This window comes from Girardinichthys multiradiatus, chromosome 1 (assembly GCF_021462225.1).
Source record: "Girardinichthys multiradiatus isolate DD_20200921_A chromosome 1, DD_fGirMul_XY1, whole genome shotgun sequence".
NCBI classification, from domain to species: domain Eukaryota; kingdom Metazoa; phylum Chordata; class Actinopteri; order Cyprinodontiformes; family Goodeidae; genus Girardinichthys; species Girardinichthys multiradiatus.
Window position 1 is genome coordinate 8,111,314 of NC_061794.1, and position 20,095 is coordinate 8,131,408.

Sequence of the window (20,095 nt, forward strand, 5' to 3'; positions counted from 1 at the left end):
CATTTCTCTGATGTAATCTGACATTTGCCTCTGTTGACAGCCACCGTTTTCACTGCTCTGTTGAAAAGTCTTTGCATTTTGTGACAGAACTTCTGTTAGGTGTCACGAATACCACAAAAAGCTCTGAGATAAAAAAAAAAAAAAAACAATATTACTGATTAAAAATTATCTAATAATAATAACTAATATTATTATTGTAATTGTTAAACAGGCTAGTGGATTTTAATTGCACAGCGTTTAAAAAAAAAAAGAAAAAAAAAATCACCTAATATTTACATTGGTAAAACCTCATCACAAGATCACAGGTTTATTTGTGATGGACTGGTGACCTGTCCAGGCTCTAAACCGCCTCTCGGCCTTAGACTGCTGGAGATAGGCACCAGCTCTCCCGTGACCCACTATGGAAGGAACGGTATAGAAGATGAATGAATGAATGAATTTTAATTATAATTACAATAAAATTATTAAGTTGCTAATTTACTATATTTTTATTGTTTAAAAATTTAGAACAATATTTTAATTATTACTGATGAAAAAAATGTTGTTACACATATATTTTCACATTTGTAACATTGCCGTTTGAATGCGGTGAAACAATCAAACAGTAGAACGAGAATAAACAGATATTCCACCTTTTGGACTCAAAGTTTGTCTGTTACAAGTCGTCTTATTCATGTTGTTCAAGAAAGAACAGAAAGTCCTCTTCTACTGCTGAGACAGATACCTGACAAAAATAAACTTTTCATTTTATAGGTGAATATTATTCTACATCAGAATTACCATGTTAATACCTAAAACTAATCACATATGCAATCTTCACTTGAAAGAAAGATCTGACATTTTAGATGTTTTAAAGATAAGGATTCCTTTTGATTTACAATGTTCAAATAATAAATAATCTGAATACAAGCTGCCAAGCAATAAATTAAAAAGTTTCTATACTACTTAGTCCTACACTTAGTCGACTACATTTTCTACATAAAAAAGCTCAATAAATCGAGTTACAACTAGGAGAAAACACTAAAAATATTTCATTCATCAGTTTATAAAAGTTCTTAAATAATAATAATTAACAAATTAATAAAGTGTTTAAAATGTAATGAATACACCGATTTTAAAGCCTTTGTCAATTCTTTATAAGGCTGAACATATTTCACATTCTTAAATGTCTCAAATCATTTATCATCACAGTGGAGCTTAGTTGCAGATATTTAAAGTTCAAAAAGTATAGGAAATTCACATTTACATTTTCAGTTTTTTTTTTTTTTTTACCATTTAATCCATTTTGAAACAGTATTTAAGTGTCACAAGATGGGCCGTCTGCTGCTCACATCCATTTTTGGCGGGCACTTCCTTGTCAATATAAAGTCGCACAGATCATCTGTGTTCCTTAGTCGCTAGTCATGAGCTGTGGCGATGATGTGGTTCCTTCTGCTCCTCCACAGCTTAGCTCACTTTGGGCCGGCAAGCTCATCAGGCAAGTTACAGTTTCATCTTTATTCTTAAGTATTGATGCAAAATAGCTCTGTGGGATGTTAAATTTTATCCTGAATTTCCAAAAGAAGAAATATTTATTTTAATGTTATAAAATTGATATTTCTGCTGCTCCTGTCTTAGAAAATAGCCATCCTTCATTTCTGAGTTATTTTTAGCCAAAGGAAACCTTGAAAATATCAGATTTCTTCATCCTGGATTTTGCCATATATCATATGTTGTATAAATTTGAGGAATGTTTTATGAACAAATGAATTAAATAATTTTGAACTACTGAAATGCAATATTTGAATGTGTAAACTGAAATTTTCAAATAGAGTAATTTGCTCTTTTGTAAAAGAAAATTATGCAGAGGTGGGTTATATTTATTTTATAGTTTTTAACATTATGTGTAAATGCTATGGAAAGATTTGTATTTACCACTCAAATCAGCTTTATTATAATTTTGACAAGAGAGAGCAGCTTTTCTGCATCAGACATGCTTTCATTAGTCCCGCCAAATAATATTTTAATACATTTTAAATATTTATTAATAGAACCAAAATATTTTAGTTTTTTATTTATAAAATTTGTTTTATTTCAGTCCTTATTTTGATATTATAACACATTCACTTCTAGCCAGATGTTTACATCCAGTCCTAACTGGTAATGTCCTATTAATTTGGGAGTTTTAATGATGCCTTTGAACCGTTCAGTACATACACCAAGACTAATAATTGGTAACATTTCTGTGGCAATGAGCACCTTGACAACATGCACTTTGTTGACATTAATGGGGTTCTCTTATAACTCTGGCTGGATTGCTGACCACTCATCCCCTCATAAAACAGCTCCAATGGAAGAAATCAACTATTTAAATGAGCTTTACCAGTTCTGTTAAGAAAAGAGGTCATATATCCAGCCAAGATGACACCAGAGGATTGTTAATGGCTACAAAAAGCATATGTTCAAGGTGCAGCTCATACAGGGATATTTAACAGAATCTTAGTTGAAATGTATGTATATATTGGAACATGTCTGTGTTATTACAACTAAATTGAAACTTGTGCACAGAATCTTTACTTTAAAAATGTATTGAAATTGTTTCTTGTAAAATCATTTCATGCCAAAAAAGGAACGGTTCACATTAAGCATTAATGGACCAAACTTCATCCCCTTGATGAAGGTACTTTTAATTGGCTCTGTGTGATGTTATACTTTCAAAGTGACAGTGTGTTGCTTCTAAATTCAGATTATCATTATAAGATATTTAGTCATGACACCTAAAGCTTATTGCAGTCACACATGAGTTTTATTAACTTTTTTTGCCACTATCAGTCACATCAATCAGGTTCCAAAGCTAACATGATCGCACAAATTAATTAATTAATATAAAAAAAAGTATTTCAGGAGAGATGTAGAATCAATTAAAGACATTCAAAATTGCAATTTGATGGGGTGGAATATTTGTGGGAAAAACAAAATGCAAATTATGTTGTACTGAGAAAATACATTTTATACTTGGTTATAAAAACAACAAAACTCCCAACAAGAAACCTGAAGAATATATAGGTGGCACAAAAGTATGGAGTCTGACATAACCCTACACCCCCATACAGACACGCATCATCTGTACCAGCTTATCCACTCGGTACCGGAGTAACTGTTGTCTGTCTCCAGTGGTCATTGTATGAGAGACCCGGTACACCCTGGGCAGGCCACCAGTGCATTATAGATAATACAGAAACACACTGGACAGACAGCCATGCACACACACACACAATCACTGCTAAGGGCAACTTAGAGAAACTAATTAACCTAACGTAAATTTCTGGTATGTTGGAAAAAGCGGGAGTACAACTGGGGTGAACATTGGACAAAGTGTAAACTCCATGCAGGAGGAGCCCAAATAGTGATACGTGTTTAAACATGTCTACTTATTTAAATTGGACTTGCAGATGGATTAAAACCTTTGCTTGGTACAGAATGAAGATTGGTTTTAAACATGATGCTCATGTGTGATGCTATCTCTCTCAGAAAATGCTGTGCTACTTTATAAATCCTATACTCTGTAACCAGATCCAAAACAAGGCAAGATTATCCTACGGAACCTACAGAACAAAGACAGCCCCTGTAAAGGACATGTGGAAGCTTATTATGGAAATGAAAAGGGCTATGTTGGAGATAAATACTGGACCAAGACAACTGAAGAAGTGGTGTGCAGGAGCACACACTGTGGGAAACCTGAGAATGGCACAAATGATGTGTACAGGCCCCTCAACACCAAAGTCTGGCTCAACGAACTGCAGTGTCAGGGGAATGAGAGAAGTCTGTGGGATTGCGACGGTTGGCCTGGTCCAGAAGTGAGTTTTTACAAAAAGCCCACAGTGAAAATGGTCACATGTTCAAGTGAGTCTTTAATATTTCCTATTGTATGCATTAATATACAACAAAACAAAGTCAAAACAAAATGACATAAAACTGTTTTCGAACTTTTTAGATAAGATCAAGATCAACCTGAAACCACATAAATGTGAGGGAGCGGTCGAGTACACTGTTCAGTCGACCGGACAGCCAAAAAGAACTGGTTACATCTGCAGCAACGGGTTTGGTAAGAACTCATCTGTAAACTGTAAACTCACAGTAAAACTTAATATGATTTGTTAATCATGTCCTGAGCTTCAAGGAAAAGTCAACATATTGTCTATATGAATTACAATCCTATCTAATTATTTTAAATGTAAAGGCAAAATTAATCCTTTGGCAATCTTGATCTAATAACCCACAAAATGTTTTGTATGACCCAGTGTCTATTGAAACAACTAATGAATCTCTTGTAATATATTGTCATTTCAAAGGAAACGAAGAGGCAAATATGTTGTGCAAAAACTTTGGGTGTGGGGGGGTCGCAGAGATTTTAAGATCTGAATGGATTCATTTGGAAGACTTCCAAAATGTGGAAAGGATGGAAATAAACTGTTCAGGCATTGCTAATGTGACTCATCCATGGCAGTGTGTACAATCAGCATCCCCATCATGCAAATCGCCTGTATTGATCAGATGTAAAGGTAACAAATAGCATGTTGCACAAATCCAGCTGATGCATGGTGTAACAACAGTAAATGATCAAACCGGTTTCATTAAAACAGGCCATGATAGAGTGCAGCTGACAGGAGAGGGGTCAAATGTTTGTTCTGGACAACTGGAAATGGAAAAAGATAGAAAATGGAAATCTATTGAACCAAAAAGATCTACTTCTGATAAGTTATGTCAGCAAATGCACTGTGGTGACTCTGGTAACCTCACAAAGGATGACCAAGGCTACCATCTGACCTGTCCAGGTAATCAGGTTAATCTTTTACATAACCATTGTGAGTTTTGTTTTCCAGATCAGTTACATTATTGTTACAATCTTTTTTAATATTTGAAATATAAACCATGAGATAAACTGCATTTTCATCAGTCTTTTTCTTTCACAACAGATCGTGTCAGTGTGGTTCTGACGAATGACAGAAACAGCGAAACCAAGTGCTATGGTAGGGTCAGAATAAAAGTGAATAATAGTATTAAAACTACTTGCGGGACAGATTGGACTTCAAAAAATGCTGACATGGTCTGCAAAGAACTGCACTGTGGGAAGGTGAGTCCCCAGGGTTGATTCTCTGGTGTGGGAAAATAATTTTGGAACTTTGAAAAGAGGATAAATAACAACTTGCACCTCAGCTGATAATCTTTACCTTATAACTTATCAAATAACAAAAAATTGTTAAATTATTATTAATTCAATGGAAAGAAAATTTGTGTTTCTAAGCAGAAAATTATTCTTTTCTCTATGTCACTTTTCAGTCTTTTTAGACCAGAGGTTCTCAAACGTCATGTTAAAACGTCCACATCTCTTTTCTAGAAAAGGTCAAAGGTCTTACACAACTATTGATGAGCACTTCTCTTTTGATGAATTCAATCCAGGTCACAACAAATATCATTTCATGGCACTTTGCAAAAAACATTTGAAAAAAGTCAATCAAATCATACAGATGCCAAGTCAGGTACACACATTCTAACTGATCATAGTTATCAAACAGTGATGTCAGATTTTTATTCAAATTTCTTTAAAAGTTTTCTATTTAAGGAAACCTGGCAGATTGCATCGAGTCAATGACTTGCAGCATTTAATCCTCCTGGATGGGCATGTCGCGCAAGTGGACAGTTGCTGGTATTGCGTCGCTGACTTTGCAGCAATCCCTCATACTGACCATGCATGTAGCAACAGTGGAAAGGAAAACTCCCTTTAACAGGAAGAAACCTCCAGCAGAACCAGGCTCAGTGTGAGTGGGGATCTGCCATGACCAACTGGCCTTGGAGTACTTTCTATGTTACAGAAAAGTAAAAAGTAAATGGCAGTAGTAGCTCCTTTATTGTCTTTATTAAGGACAGAGCCAGTTTTCAAGTCTAGAGTATGAAAGAGTCCATACAGTTAGTCACAGTAAAAGCTCAGTCAGTAGCTATGTCTAGAAGAGAGACAGGGTTAAACACAGAAAGACAGGGCCAAGTGTATCATCTGTAGAAGGAGAACATGATGTTGTTGGCAGCAGCAGGGATGATATCACAACTGATCACAGAGCCACGCCAGATGTAGCTTCTAGGAAGAGAAAAAACATAAATATAAAATGCAAACATTAAAATATGGTCATTATGTCCTCCATCAGACTAAGCCTATAGCAGCATAACTACAGAGATAGTTCAGGATAACCTAAACCAATCTAACCATAAGCTTTATCAAAAAGGAAAGTTTTAAGCCTAGCCATAAAAGTGAGCATATTCTTCAAAATAAACAATCTAACCATAATATTTAAAATTGGACAATTCTGCTTATTTTCTTAAATTTGTAAAGAAAATGAGTAAAATGTATTTATATAGCACGTTTCACAGATACAGAATCATGAATAAAATGTATAGTAAAAAGGAATGACAAAATAAATGTATAAAAGTACAACACAGATGGAAACGCATGACCAAAGAAAGCTCTCACTTACAGTAACTCCCTCTTGTGTGTGCCAGTTGAAGCAGCAGTATTCTGAACTGCCTGGAGACAGAGTTTACCTTTACAGTAGTCTAAATGAGAGAAGATCTAACATTTCTAAAGGACTCTTTGACTCGGTCTTTAAAGCTACAAAAAGACTTCAGCAAATGGTCTCTGTGCCTTTCTCAACCATCTTGCTCTGCTGATATGTTCAGTGTATGTGCAATGTTTTCTAACTCCAAGTGTGATGCTAACCTGCTTCCTCTCTGTTTTAAAAAGTGTTGTTGATAATTCAGCTGATTATTCGTTTTCTTTGCAGTTTTCTTTGCAGAATGAGTTGTTTTTCTGCTTCATTCGCTAAGTGCTTGGATTTAATGCCTTCTGTTACAGCAGGTCCTTCCCACACTGCTGCTTCTAGAACCCCAGATCAATGTTTCTTAAATGTGTGGGTCTGGGTTGAATTGCAGTTTAGATCAGATTTCTTCTTGTTTGTAAATAACAAATTCAGCCTGTCATATGCTTCTTTTAGGCCATTAGTTATAAATCATTAAGCCAAGACACAAGTGGGATATTGGACCATGTGGAATGCACAGGGAGTGAGTCTTCACTGTGGCACTGTAGAGCTAAGCATCAGAATAACATAAGATGCTCATCTGTTCCTTATGTTGTCTGTTCTGGTAAGATTTACCAGTAATCTTAAATATGAAATTCGTAATATTATAAACTTTCCAGGTGCTACGTCAACTATGATGCAAAACATTGTAATTTTGCTAGTCCAGAAATGATTCCCAGTCTTTCATAAATATATTTTCACCTTGATACAGGGAGCGTGAATGTGAAACTAGTGGATGGTCCTGGACGTTGTGCTGGAAGTTTGAAGGTTCAGCATGAGGACCAGTGGAAAACAGCCATCAGTGACAAATGGGAAGAGACATTTTCAGCTGTTTTATGCAAACAACTGAAATGTGGAGACAGCGGAAAAAAAAGCTCTAAAACATTAGACAAAGGGATTAGTGATTTCCTAACTTTGAGCTGTAAAAAGGGCACTCAAATATCCGACATATCTGAGTGCATAACAGACAACAAAGGCACTCAAGACTACGATCAAGTTGAAATAACCTGTGAAAGTGAGTTTTGCTCTTTTTGTCCTTAAAAACTTTATGTGCTCTTTAACTGTTTATATTTATCTTAAACTTTTATTTGCAGGAGACACATGCTAACCTTATTATTGCCTAATCTAAATCAAGTGTAGCTATGTCATCTAAGTATGAATTCCCTTTTAGTGTCATGTGGTACTTAGGCCTCTCTTTGATGATATATCTGGAGTCTTGATTAAAATTTAGCATTGTCTGAACTTTACTTCAGTTAGACTTGCAGATTCTGCCTGTTTTATTTGGAAATATATATTCTTTCCTCATTGTGTTTTGTTTTTGTTTTTTTTACTTTTGCTCAGTTGATCCTAACTAGCACCTGTTGTAAGGAGAGAAACATGTTGTGTTCACCTCTGTATTTCTGTGTTAGTGGTGGTTAGGTGATTTATAGTAGTGAATATAAAGGAAAAAAACAGCTAACACCAACTATTCAGTGGAGTGATTTCTATCATTTTTAATTCATCATGAAAGCAAATTCTACATCTCATCGAACAATATTCTGAATTTTCAGTACCCATGGAAAATAAAAAGCGCTCAGTAACGGAGTCATATTTTTAGAAACATGATATGCACCCTGGTTTTTTCTTTAATTTTTAGACTTTTATTTTATTAAAGTTCAACCTTAACTTGTATTATTCTTGCGTTTGAAAATTTCACTTAGAGAAACCTAATGTCTTGAGAGTCTTTGTCTTTGAAAAGATTCAGGAAGACTTTCTGCTACCACAAAGGCGAGATTAACACATCCCACTGAACAAGTCTTCAAATATCTGAGCTTTCTATTAAATGTTTGGAAGACTTGATTTCATAGAAGTTTCAGTTGAATCCAAACACTGATAATTACTGACCACCCTCCCCCTTTTTCCTTGCAGAGCACACGGTGATTTTTCTGGAGGAGAGTAAACCATGCTCTGGCACCGTGGGGATCGAGTACAGGAACAAAACCCACTGGCTCTCTGGGTCAAACCAGACGTGGAACCAAAATGTAGCAAACATGATATGCCAGGAGTTGCACTGTGGGAATGCTTCCAAATTCTCATCTAAACCTTTGAAAAACCAAACATCTCTTTTGGTTGAGTCTCGTACTTGCTCGTCTAGCAACAAATCTCTGCTTCAATGTGACATAATGGAAGGTCACGAATCTGACAGCAATCAGACTCTAGCTTATGTGGATTGTGAAGGTAATGTGAAACCTTATGACAGTAATGAAATTTAGGAATGAATCTTGCCATCCAATATTTGGGAATCAGCGCACACTTTTCATCTACTTATTACAGTTATTATCAAAGATATTTCGCTAAAAGTACTTTGATTATGAAAACTTTAACAGAAATTCTCTAATCTACATTGGCATACTTTTCTCTTGTCTATTTTGTTTTTGCCATGGCAGGAAATATCACAGTAACTTTGACCCACGGCTGTTGGGGAATAGTCAACATTTCTACAGCAAGCAAGCAGGGCTATGTGAGTAAAGATGCCTGGACAGAAGCAATGTCTGTACAACTGTGTAAAGAACTGGCGTGTCAGGATAAGACCTTACCCACCCACAAAGGGTTAGGAGAAACTATTCTTACCTTTAAGAGTTTGCATGCCTTACGGACAGCCAGCAAACTGAGCCAGCACACTTTAGTTGATGCAAACACCATGCTTCGAAAAGAGCCAGCCTATGTTGTTTGCAAAGGTAAGAAATTGTTCTTTTGTAAGATTCTACTTTTTTATATGATTATGTTTCATATGATATGAAAATAGGACACAATTCCAAGTAGATCATTCATCTTCCACAAAGGATGACCAAATAACTTTTTACTTATCTGACTTTATTATGTTGGTTTTTAAAGAAATTACACTAAAACCTACAGTTAAAAAGCTTCTTTGGTTATATGATATATTTTCTAGATTTTTTTGTTTTTCCTCAGAAAAGATGTTTTATTACCTACCTTTGCACTTCTGCTTTTGCCAGTCCTATTTTCAGGACACCTGTTTTCTTTGTTGCAGGGAGCATCAAGCCAAGATTTAAGCCTTCTCGTGACAAATGTTCTGGAAATGTAGAGGTGTTTTATGAGGGCAGTTGGATCCCAGTGCACAAGGATGCTCTTGAGAACATTGATAATCAAAACACAATCTGTGAGGAGCTAAACTGTGGAAAAGCTGTCACAAGAATTGACTACTCAGGGCCTCTAGAGGTTAATCATTTGATCAGAAGATTACAGTGTCAGAAAAATACTAATTCGTTAGCAACTTGTCAAGATGTTGTTGTTGAAAAGATTGAGGGGACCCTACAAACCTCTAACCTCACAGGCCTCAAGTGCTCCGGTTAGTGGGACTATTTTGTTTTTGTCTCAAAATTAAAATTTGAAATGCTTAAAGGAATTCTGTATCATCCCGACTCACTAGTTGTGCATGGTAGTTAAAAAAATATAGATAGATAGATAGACAGACAGACAGACAGACAGACAGACAGACAGACAGACAGACAGACAGACAGACAGACAGACAGACAGACAGACAGACAGACAGATAGACAGATAGATAGATAGATAGATAGATAGATAGATAGATAGATAGATAGATAGATAGATAGATAGATAGATAGATAGATAGATAGACAGACAGACAGACAGACAGACAGACAGACAGACAGACAGACAGACAGACAGACAGACAGACAGACAGACAGACAGACAGACAGACAGATAGATAGATAGATAGATAGATAGATAGATAGATAGATAGATAGATAGATAGATAGATAGATAGATAGATAGATAGATAGATAGATAGATAGATAGATAGATAGATAGATAGATAGATAGATAGATAGATAGATAGATAGATAGATAGATAGATAGATAGATAGATAGATAGATAGATAGATAGATAGATAGATAGATAGATAGATAGATAGATAGATAGATAGATAGATAGATAGATAGATAGATAGATAGATAGATAGATAGATAGATAGATAGATAGATAGATAGATAGATAGATAGATAGATAGATAGATAGATAGATAGATAGATTTGTTTTTAAATCTAAAACTTCTATGCTTATATATTTCAAGTCTGAGTTTTAAGCTGTAAGAACCTAGTCTGCAGGCCTTGCTTTGACCTCTGGTCCTTAAGTAATTGATAGTGTTTGTAACTACATCCCAAAATCCTGTAATACATAAATGCCACATTATTTCTAGTCATAGTGTAATTAGTTATGAAAAGTGCTAGCTGTCTGGTAAAGTAAGTTTAAGGGATTATTTTCAGCCTTGGATATTAAGGGGACTGATTCTGTTTCAAATCAATTTTAAGAGTCTTGTTTCAAACCTAGAATTGAAGAACTTTCTGCTTTTCCCCGGTTTGTCGACAGTCTCCTCACACGTCTTGTCGGGCTGGTCAACAACACTCATTACAAAAGCATTTAAGGAACCCCCACCAGTTTTAAATAGTTTGTGTGGCAGCAATTTGACTGCTCAATAAATAAAATGACTCAGAAATGTTGAGGCGACAAACAAGACAAACAAGGCAGTTTACTAAGGCTGGAATCGGCCTCGGAGGATGCTTTATAACAGCACCACATGAAAGGCCTGTTTTATAGTTTAAGATTGGACAACATTTGATCCTCTGGAGTACAAAATGTAAAATACTTCATATTTAACTAAACACTTTGAACTAGATCATTTTACACCTAACAGAAATTAGAAACCTTTATTCTATTAGTAAAAACATAAAGGGGAAGCATTTTAATACATTTCCTGCATTATTACCTATTAGCATTTTACATCCATTAATCGTCAGGACAAACAATCATGGAATAACTCCTGAGGACAGTTCAGGGAGATCTATAAACCTAACAGTTATGTTTTTCCTCTGACCATCCACTGTACGTTTTCACAAAATATTGAACTAATATTTTCATTCTTTCCCTGTTCCTTTTGTTAGAATGGAGTACCATGGTGCTAGAAGTGGAACACTCCTGTAAAGGAGAAGTGGTTGTTTACTCTGAAGGAGTAAACAACCAAGAGACAAAACGAAGTTTCGTCTCCAGTCATGGCTGGAGAGAAGCTGAGGGGGAGAGGCTTTGTATGGATCTGAAGTGCGGCAAATACAAACTGATTGAAAACAGGATTTTTTCAGCTGAGGCTAATTCTTTATGGAGCCAAAGCTTTAATTGTTCTTCTAAACCTGAAAGCATTTGGCAGTGTGAGAAAAAGCAAACAGCAATTTCACAGGAAAATAAACTCTTCCTTGAATGTGAAGGTAAGATTCCTTTTGTGGAGATTGTTCCTTAATAATCACAACCTTCCTAACAGGGAGGGAAACTTAATGAATCAAGGAACTTCACTGCTGGCATAGTTTATAAAAGGGGAAATGAGACTACGGCTATATTTTTTAGTTTAATTCAAAAAATCATGTAGGTTATGGTTCAACTACAAATTCTAGTCAGTTTAATGGGGACTTCAATAGTATGGTTCCTGTTACTTAGAGTATTCTTATATGTTGTTGAATTATGTACTTTGGAAATTAATTATCTTCTACCCCATCACACTATTGTGTAGATGGCAAATTAGGTAAATCATCTTCATATGCATCTGATACATTTGCCTGCCAACTAAGATGGGCTGCAACAGGATTTTAGACATGTCAAGAAACTTTATTTCATAAACATCATAACTTACATCATACAGTATATGCAGATAAACCATTGCTACGGAACTGAATAGCTACCTAAACATAGCAGCACAAACCCAAACGTAATCTGTCTGCATTGATGAAAATGCCCCTCTTTCGGCCTGCCAAATGCTTGGAGCCACTCTGACTGATGGAGGTCTGACTGACTTTCTGAATAATTCTGCCAACTGGACACCTTGTCATGACTTTATATGGAGTTTATATGGAGTATTGAACTTTCATCTTTTCATAACAGATTATTAACTCATGTATGAGAAAAAAATTAATCTATAAAAAAAGAGGGCACATCATAAGAAACAGGACTTGACGGGTGACAAAATAAACTTCATATCTTCATATTACAATATGTTGTTTTGAGATACGGCAACATGTACTGCATGATAAGAAAGAAAGTGAATGCAGCGTTACACTGACTTTATTAAGAGTGGGGATTATTTTAGGTGCACTACATCATGTCTCAAATGCCAGTTGATTTACACTGATGCAGCTACTACACCAGACATTCAAAGCTGTAAGCACAATGAGAACCTGTGATGTTTTGTGATTGGCTTAACATAATGACACAAAAATAATAGGTAGACTAGATCAGGAAACCTGGCTCAGTGTGTGTATAGCAACTAAATCTGGTTACCAAAAATTCTAAAGCTGGGTAATTATTGGTCACAATTTCTATTAATGAAAATAAATAATTCGGCTTTCCTGCCTGCTATTCAGTCAATATCACAAGTAGACTGACGTGTCTCTTTTACCGTTTTTTTTTTTTAGATGAACCAGAAGTTGTTCTCTCTGAAAAGTGTACTGGAAAGCTGACAATAAATGGCAGTCCTGTGTGCAGCAGTCAGTGGAAAACTGAATATTCACACAGAGTTTGCCAACAACTGAATTGTGGCAACGCCATTTATTTTCAGCAGAGCGGCCCTCCATCTACGGACTCCTACCATGTCAACTGTGATGAGCACAACTACCTCATTGGTCAGTGTAAAAGAGTGAGAGGAAAGTGCAACTCAGGGTTTGTGTCTATTTCCTGTGTAGGTAAGTGTGCATTCATTCTATTTACCCCCCCCCCTCCGTCTATGTAATTTGTTTTCCTTTACTTGAAAAAATCTTTCTATAAAAAATATTTATTTATAATATCAAGTTTTGTTGTCTTGTTGATAAACTAGACAAGTCATTATTCAAGGGGCCTCTGCAGCAAATTGGAAAAAAAAGATTGATTGTGGATTGTGATATTCATGTATTAATCACTTCAGTTCACATAATCTTGTAGTGTTGAAAGTTGTTTATAAATTGTTTAATCAAACTGAGCACTAGTGGCATCTTTCTCTGTATAATTTGTAATATTTTCCTCTTTTATAACAGAAAAAGAGCAAGTCTTACTTGATAAAGAACTGCTCAAAAGTGTACATTCCTCTGTTGAAATTCCAGGTGTTTAAGAACACAGCAGTGGCTTACTTATTTTTAACCGTTAATGTAACATGGAAGATTTTACTGAAACGCAAATAAATCTGTAAGCGGTAAAAATCCAAAAACTGTAGTGTTCTGGTTGGATAAGTGTGCACAGATTGCATGTGAAACTCAGTTTAAGCAGCTTTTGAGTCATTTACAGCATTCAGTCTTCTTTAGCAGAAGTCCATCATCATTCAACAACATGACTTGGCAATATTTCCCCAAAGGTTCCTTGCATATGTTCTTCTTATCTTTCAGAGGATAACAGCAGCTCTTGTCCACATCACCTCTTCGGGTGACCCCACAGATTTTCTGTCAGATTTGATTCTAGACTCTAACTAGGCTTTTTCAAAAAAAAATATTTTTTAGTTAACTTGGATGTATGCTTGGACACAACATGATGCTGAAAATCAAAATCCCTCTTCATCTGTGGTCTTTGAAACTGTTCAAGTTATTAAATCCCAGTTTCATCTCACCCACTTGCTTTCAACCAAATATGCCTTTTGGAAGTCTGGCTCAGAAATTACAGCTTGGTTCCTTCCTTCCCCCACCTGGTTTTAGGTCAGACGTGAATGTTTTCTTGGGAGGAAAAGGTTCTTCCTTGCTGCCATAATATGTGTAATATTTGGAGTTAAGCAAACTTTAAGTCTCAATATCCTGGTCTTTTAACTGGGATGTGTACACTGTTGACAGCTGCTATAGCTTGACAGTCTTTCAGAAAAATGTAAGAAACTTATTCATAAATTAGTCCAAACCTCATAGTAGTAAATGATGAATTGTTATAACCCCTTTAAAAAGACTGTGATATATTTATTTTTTTTATTTTTTTTACAACTGTAGCCTTGTTCTTTCACTTTTTGTTTCTCCTGTACTCAAATCCACTTTTTCCAACATGTCTCAGTTTCCAACAAGTTTCTTTTATAACATGTCATGTGTCTTTTTGTTTTACAGGCAGTGTCTCTTTTAAGACATCAGAAAAGTGTGGTGGTGTGCTTTCAATTAAATATGGAAAACTCCCAGAGGAAGTGTGCGAACCCAGCATTTCCACAGAGTTATCAAATAAATTGTGTCAAAGTTTAAAATGTGGCCCATTTGAAAAAATAAAAGGGCCATCAAACCAACAGACGGTAAATTTTCAATTAAAATCTTGCTCATTTTAGATAAAATAATGTCCATTTTATCAAAAAGGTAATGTTTTACATCAAGACTGGTAAAATAGTCTGTCTGAAACTGAAGTTTTATTTTTTAAAGCCCAAAATGCAAACAAGTCTTGCCTGCCCAAGTTATTACAAAGATCCAAGGTACTGTGCCAAAAGAGAGTCCTGTCCAAGTCCTTCTATCTTCACCTGTAAAGGTAACTAAAGCAGAGAAAAATATTCACTTTCTTCTTTCTTTAAAGGAAGAAGGTTATGCATTACATTATACTTATCAAATGTTGTCTTAGTTTTGATTCAACGGTAAAGAACAGGAAATAAAATAAACACTTGTTGTCTTGCTTCTGCATGGCTGCTTTTATTTCAGGCTACCAGCCACCTACCCCGCCGCCTTCCACACAACCACCAGCAAATCCAGTTCCCTATATTGTGGGAGTCCTTATACTTCTTATTCTGGTTGTATTGATTGTGATATTTGTGCGATACCAGATTAACAGGAGAAACAGGAAATCCATGGTGCCATGTAAGTACTCTAAAACCCCTGCAATAAATCAAAACTATTTTTTTATCAACTATATTAAACCACTATTCTGTTCTGTCTGAATACAAGTAAGAGTCTTAACCTTTTCAGAATAAAATTGTGCTGGAGCTTGTTTCCTCTAGGGGGCAGTCATTCTTTATGCTGTCTAAAATTGGACCTCTGCATATTTTCCAATAACACAATGCAGTGTTCTTGTTGTTAAACAAGCAGCACATCATTAAACGGCTATGTTTGCTATGGTAACCATAATTCAAATCAAAATTGATACAAACCGAAGCAACAATCTACAGAGTTTTGTTTCGAATAATAGCAGATTCTTTGAAAAATAAGAGTCGCTCTCGAATCAGTTCAACAGAAATGGATGGTTAACAATGTTTTTATGTGTACTATTACACATAAAAAGCCTGAAAAAAAAATTATCAAATTTATTCTGAAAGTGAGAAAAAAATTAACATTAGGCTGTTCAAAAACAGCTGTCAGATTTTTTTTTTTTTACCAAACTAAAATATTTATTGAATGAAGTGAAAAATTATTGAACTTTAGCAGTTATTAAGCTGTACAACCATTGTTTTTGAGAGCTGCTTCACATCTGTGTTGCATAGCACCTGTGAGCAATAATTTGACATCTCCATGACATGGTGCTGGAGTCACCATGTTTCACAGTGTACTATCATTTAAAGTCAGTGTTTTGCGTTGTCTGACACATTTTCTACACAGAACGACTTTGCTTTCATTGTTCATTTCATTTTGAGACCAGTCAATGTGTTCGTCAAATTGGGACCTCTTCAGTCCAAATCATTTTTCAACATTTGCATTTTTCTAATGGCTTTTTGCTGGTAGCTTGACTCCCCACAAGAGTCTACTAATTGTCCTCACAGGTAACTGTAGATACCTGGTACCATGGAGCATTTCTTCAACAGTTTTCTGGTTTTAGTGCACTAGTCTGGTGTAAAGCATACCAGACTATCTTACATGGGCAGCCCATTGTTCCCTGTATTTCTCTGTATGTTTTCCTCAACTTTTTAATCAAACTATGTTATTATTCTTAGCTATGTGTGCAACTAACCATTTTGCACTATAACCAGAATGTACATTTGCTGTCACGATGAATGACCTAACTGATTGAACTCTTGAAGCTGTTAATGCTGAGTTTTGAAAGTTCTGGCAAGCTGTTATATTGCTCTGTGCTCATTCTTTTATTCAGATGAACAATTTTGATTGTTACGTTAAACCATATCAGTACATTGATAACATGTTTCTTATGCAGCGGACATGGAAGAAGCAGACTGGGATAGTGGAGAGTATGAAGATGTTGACAAAGATGAAATGGAAAGCTTCGGTCGTGGCAGTAAGTAAAAACAAAACCTACTAATCAGTTCAGTTCTCCATACTCCATATGATTTTAATTTTTAACAATTTCTAAAACAAAGATTAATGGCTCATAAATGGTCATTATTATGTAAACATTAGGCATGTTTTTTTTCTGATCTGAACTTTTATGTAGGATTCAGATCAGAATCCGAAGTGCAAGGGGAGAAAGATATGGATAGCAATAGATCCTATAACTACGATGATATTGATGAGGTGACTGAGGCTCAGCCTCTGACACCTCAGGGCTCCATGGTCCGTGCAACTGAAGACGAAGACATGCATGAAGGCAACGTTAAGCCAAGTGATGGGAAGTTTTTATCCAGTTTCAATCATATATTAATACACTGAGTACTTGATCCACCTGGCAAACTAAACTTTAACTGTTTGTTTTTAAACAGATGGTGTGACCTATGAAGTGGAAGACTCACAGGAGAACTACGACGACATTGATACCAACCCTGAGAACTCTGAAACCACAGCAGAAGTCCACGATGGGCCCAAACCTGCACCTGAAGGAGATGCCGCAGCACCTAAAGACCAGATCCAGAAAGATTAAAACCGCTTTGTGTGGGGTCAAGTATGGTGAGCCTGAGCTGGGTGTAAATCAAACAAAATTCTGCACAACAAAATTGGATAATCCCAAAATATGGCTTTAATTTAACCTGTAAGTGCTAATAATGAAAACTAATAATAATGCAAAAACTGAATGTAAAAAAACTGAATGCATTCCTGAGAAGACTTATGCATAGACTGAAGCATTTGTCATTTCAAATCATAAATAATATCAGAGATATCAAAGCTGAGAAATGTATTACTTTATGTTAGAACTTTAATAAATGCTTTACAACAATAACAAGATGAAGAACATAAAAAAAAGTGACGCTAGCCCATGGTAAAAATATATACATTTTAAAATTTTTGTTTTGTTTTTAGTTAGATGAGTTAAATCTATGGCAAAAAGGTCTGTCGCTTGCTTACATCACATTACATTGGCGGGTTTCTAGGAGGTATTTTTTGGAAAATTCTATCAAATTAGTTATTGTCATATCAAAATAGGTATAGGCATTGTGTGCAATAAAAGTACAAAGTACAACCATTTCAATAAAATGTGTCTGTACACTTATATCATTAGTTCATTTATTTTGAAATGTAGAGACTAATCAGTGATAGTCATTGGTTAATCAAGTGTTACTGCAAACTATATCGGTTAATGTCAATTGTGACCCTAATGGAGTTAAGAGTTCAACTAAGCTACACTGAGGTGCATTGGCCTATACCCCTTTACTTTTAAGCTTTGACTTGATGATGAAAGACAGCATCATGCTGAAGGGGGAAAATACAAAGAAATATACAGTAATCGTGCATTGCTCCTGTCCCAGGGAATGACTCGAAAGGTTGTTGCAAGTATGGTAAAACATAAATCCGAGTGCAAGCTCATGATTTAAAAGAACATGGCACCGCATTCTTTATTTTAAAGTTCAAGAGAGGTTGAGATTTGGGCTGGTTTTTACTGAGGTGGCCGTGTTTTACTCTGTGTTTGGGCTGGAAACTGTCATTCATATCTGGCAATCCTGGTTAAATCTCAGACAAAGGCCGACTAACTTGTTTCTCCTTACTGTAGAATTACGTATGTGCTATGTTAAGCTACCTGGTAGGATCGCTGGTTCCATATTTGTTAAAAAACTATATGAGTAATATCTGCTTTTTTAGTGATATTAACATGCTCCCTCACCATAACGGTGAGGGAGCATGTTAACTTCATGTTCTGTTTAACTTCAGCTGTAAGCACAGTGTAAAAAAACAGAATTATTTTATTTTAAGGATCAACATGACTGCTAGGGTTGTTTTTTAAGACAAGCTTCGAATTACAGTTGTGAAATCCATGTTATTTGTTAAAAATGTTTGATATCTTTAATTAAGGTTTTGGTATGTGTTTTTACAACTGTTTTAGTTTCAGTATCCATTTTATATATTTTGGCTTTGTAAATAACAACATGCTCCACTGAGAAAGTGAAATAAAGAAATTTTTAACATATCTCAACTCTTTATATGGACAGTTTTGTGCTGACACAATATATTTATCTGCTGTAAGCTGCAGAACCAGCTGGAGCTGCTACGGGTTTTTTCGGAAACAGCTTAGATGTTGAGTATCAAACTGTATGTTAAATAGACCATATATAGTTTGATACACAGCACAATAAGCTGTTTTATCCAACAGACATCATTTTGTACATCATTTTATGGTAAGTGTCACTAAGATTAAACCTTTTCTTCATTGTCAGTTTTTTTGATAAATTACTTTAATGTGAATAGGTTGGGTAGAATCTTAACTTTTTCTAAACCCATTTCCTCTCAGTGGTTGAGAAATACGACACCAGTTCTAAACTTCAAATGTTTCCATGAGTAACACCATCCACCAGGCAATGACAGATCGGCAGGAGCCTGATATGTTTAGTCAGGAGAGAGCCAAGATATACCCAGTGGGACTCATTTGTAACCCTCGCCCCTCAAATGATATGTAAAGATCACACCCAGCCTCTCTGCCAGAGGCTTTGCTATAGATCATGATGTAGGATTAACTCTGCTTTGTGTCTGAAGCTTAAATATACACAGTGGAGACATTCCTATCTGTGAAGTGACAATTTTCACAGATAGGATTTCAATTTTTTTATTTGTCATACTAGCAATCAGAGTGCAACATGTACTAACAAGCAAAGGGACAACTGAGAAGTCGGACCCCGTTTTCTGTTTCAATTACATATGTGATTTACGGAAAACAGAGCCAGCCCATAGTGTAAGCAAAATGTATTAAGGAAATTCTAAAATAATATTTAAGGAAATATTATTTTGAATAAGAACCAAACCTTCCTGGATAAATGAATCTTAACGGCGTCACATTTAGTTAAATTATATTTAGGGAAATTTTATTTTCCTAGATTGGAAACTAACAACATGGATAAATGACTCTTAACTAGGTGTTTACAATGCTCATGAGATGACGGTCATAAGTCACGTGTTAGCTGTTAGCAGTTGAATCAAAGAAAATAAGGTTGTAGCTTGTTATCATCCCTTTAAAATAAAACATGAACTTTAAATCAAAAAAAGATCAAAATGCCTAAGCATTGACTGCACGTTATGGCTGATCTGTGTTTAAAAACCACCCTTTAAATAAAGTTGTCTTAACTTTAAAAGCACAACACAGAATAAATCATTAGCTGAGCAGCTAGTCTGCTAGCACTTAGCTGAGTTTTCTCAACACC

At 35.5% G+C, this 20,095-nt stretch overlaps 1 protein-coding gene across 1 annotated transcript; it reads left to right on the plus strand.

The window, feature by feature from the left end:
• The first annotated feature begins 1,371 nt into the window (after positions 1–1,371).
• On the plus strand, positions 1,372–18,870 carry LOC124875213 (antigen WC1.1). The gene is made up of 19 exons (XM_047377217.1): positions 1,372–1,477; positions 3,553–3,882; positions 3,974–4,084; positions 4,332–4,541; positions 4,623–4,814; positions 4,956–5,113; positions 7,023–7,170; positions 7,318–7,620; positions 8,514–8,822; positions 9,032–9,322; positions 9,637–9,954; positions 11,574–11,891; positions 13,089–13,355; positions 14,721–14,896; positions 15,021–15,123; positions 15,291–15,446; positions 16,732–16,812; positions 16,969–17,142; positions 17,234–18,870. Exons 1-19 carry the CDS (start codon positions 1,417–1,419, stop codon positions 17,389–17,391), a joined length of 3,864 nt encoding a protein of 1,287 aa, XP_047233173.1. The 5' UTR covers positions 1,372–1,416; the 3' UTR covers positions 17,392–18,870.
• The last annotated feature ends 1,225 nt before the right edge of the window (positions 18,871–20,095 follow it).

Coding starts and splice junctions, on each gene's coding strand:
- LOC124875213 (XM_047377217.1), top strand. CDS start 1,417: ATGATGTGGTTCCTTCTGCTCCTCCACAGCTTAGCTCACTTTGGGCCG. Junction 4,542..4,622: donor TGTATTGATCAGATGTAAAG/GTAACAAATAGC, acceptor TCATTAAAACAG/GCCATGATAGAGTGCAGCTG. Junction 5,114..7,022: donor AAGAACTGCACTGTGGGAAG/GTGAGTCCCCAG, acceptor TGCTTCTTTTAG/GCCATTAGTTATAAATCATT.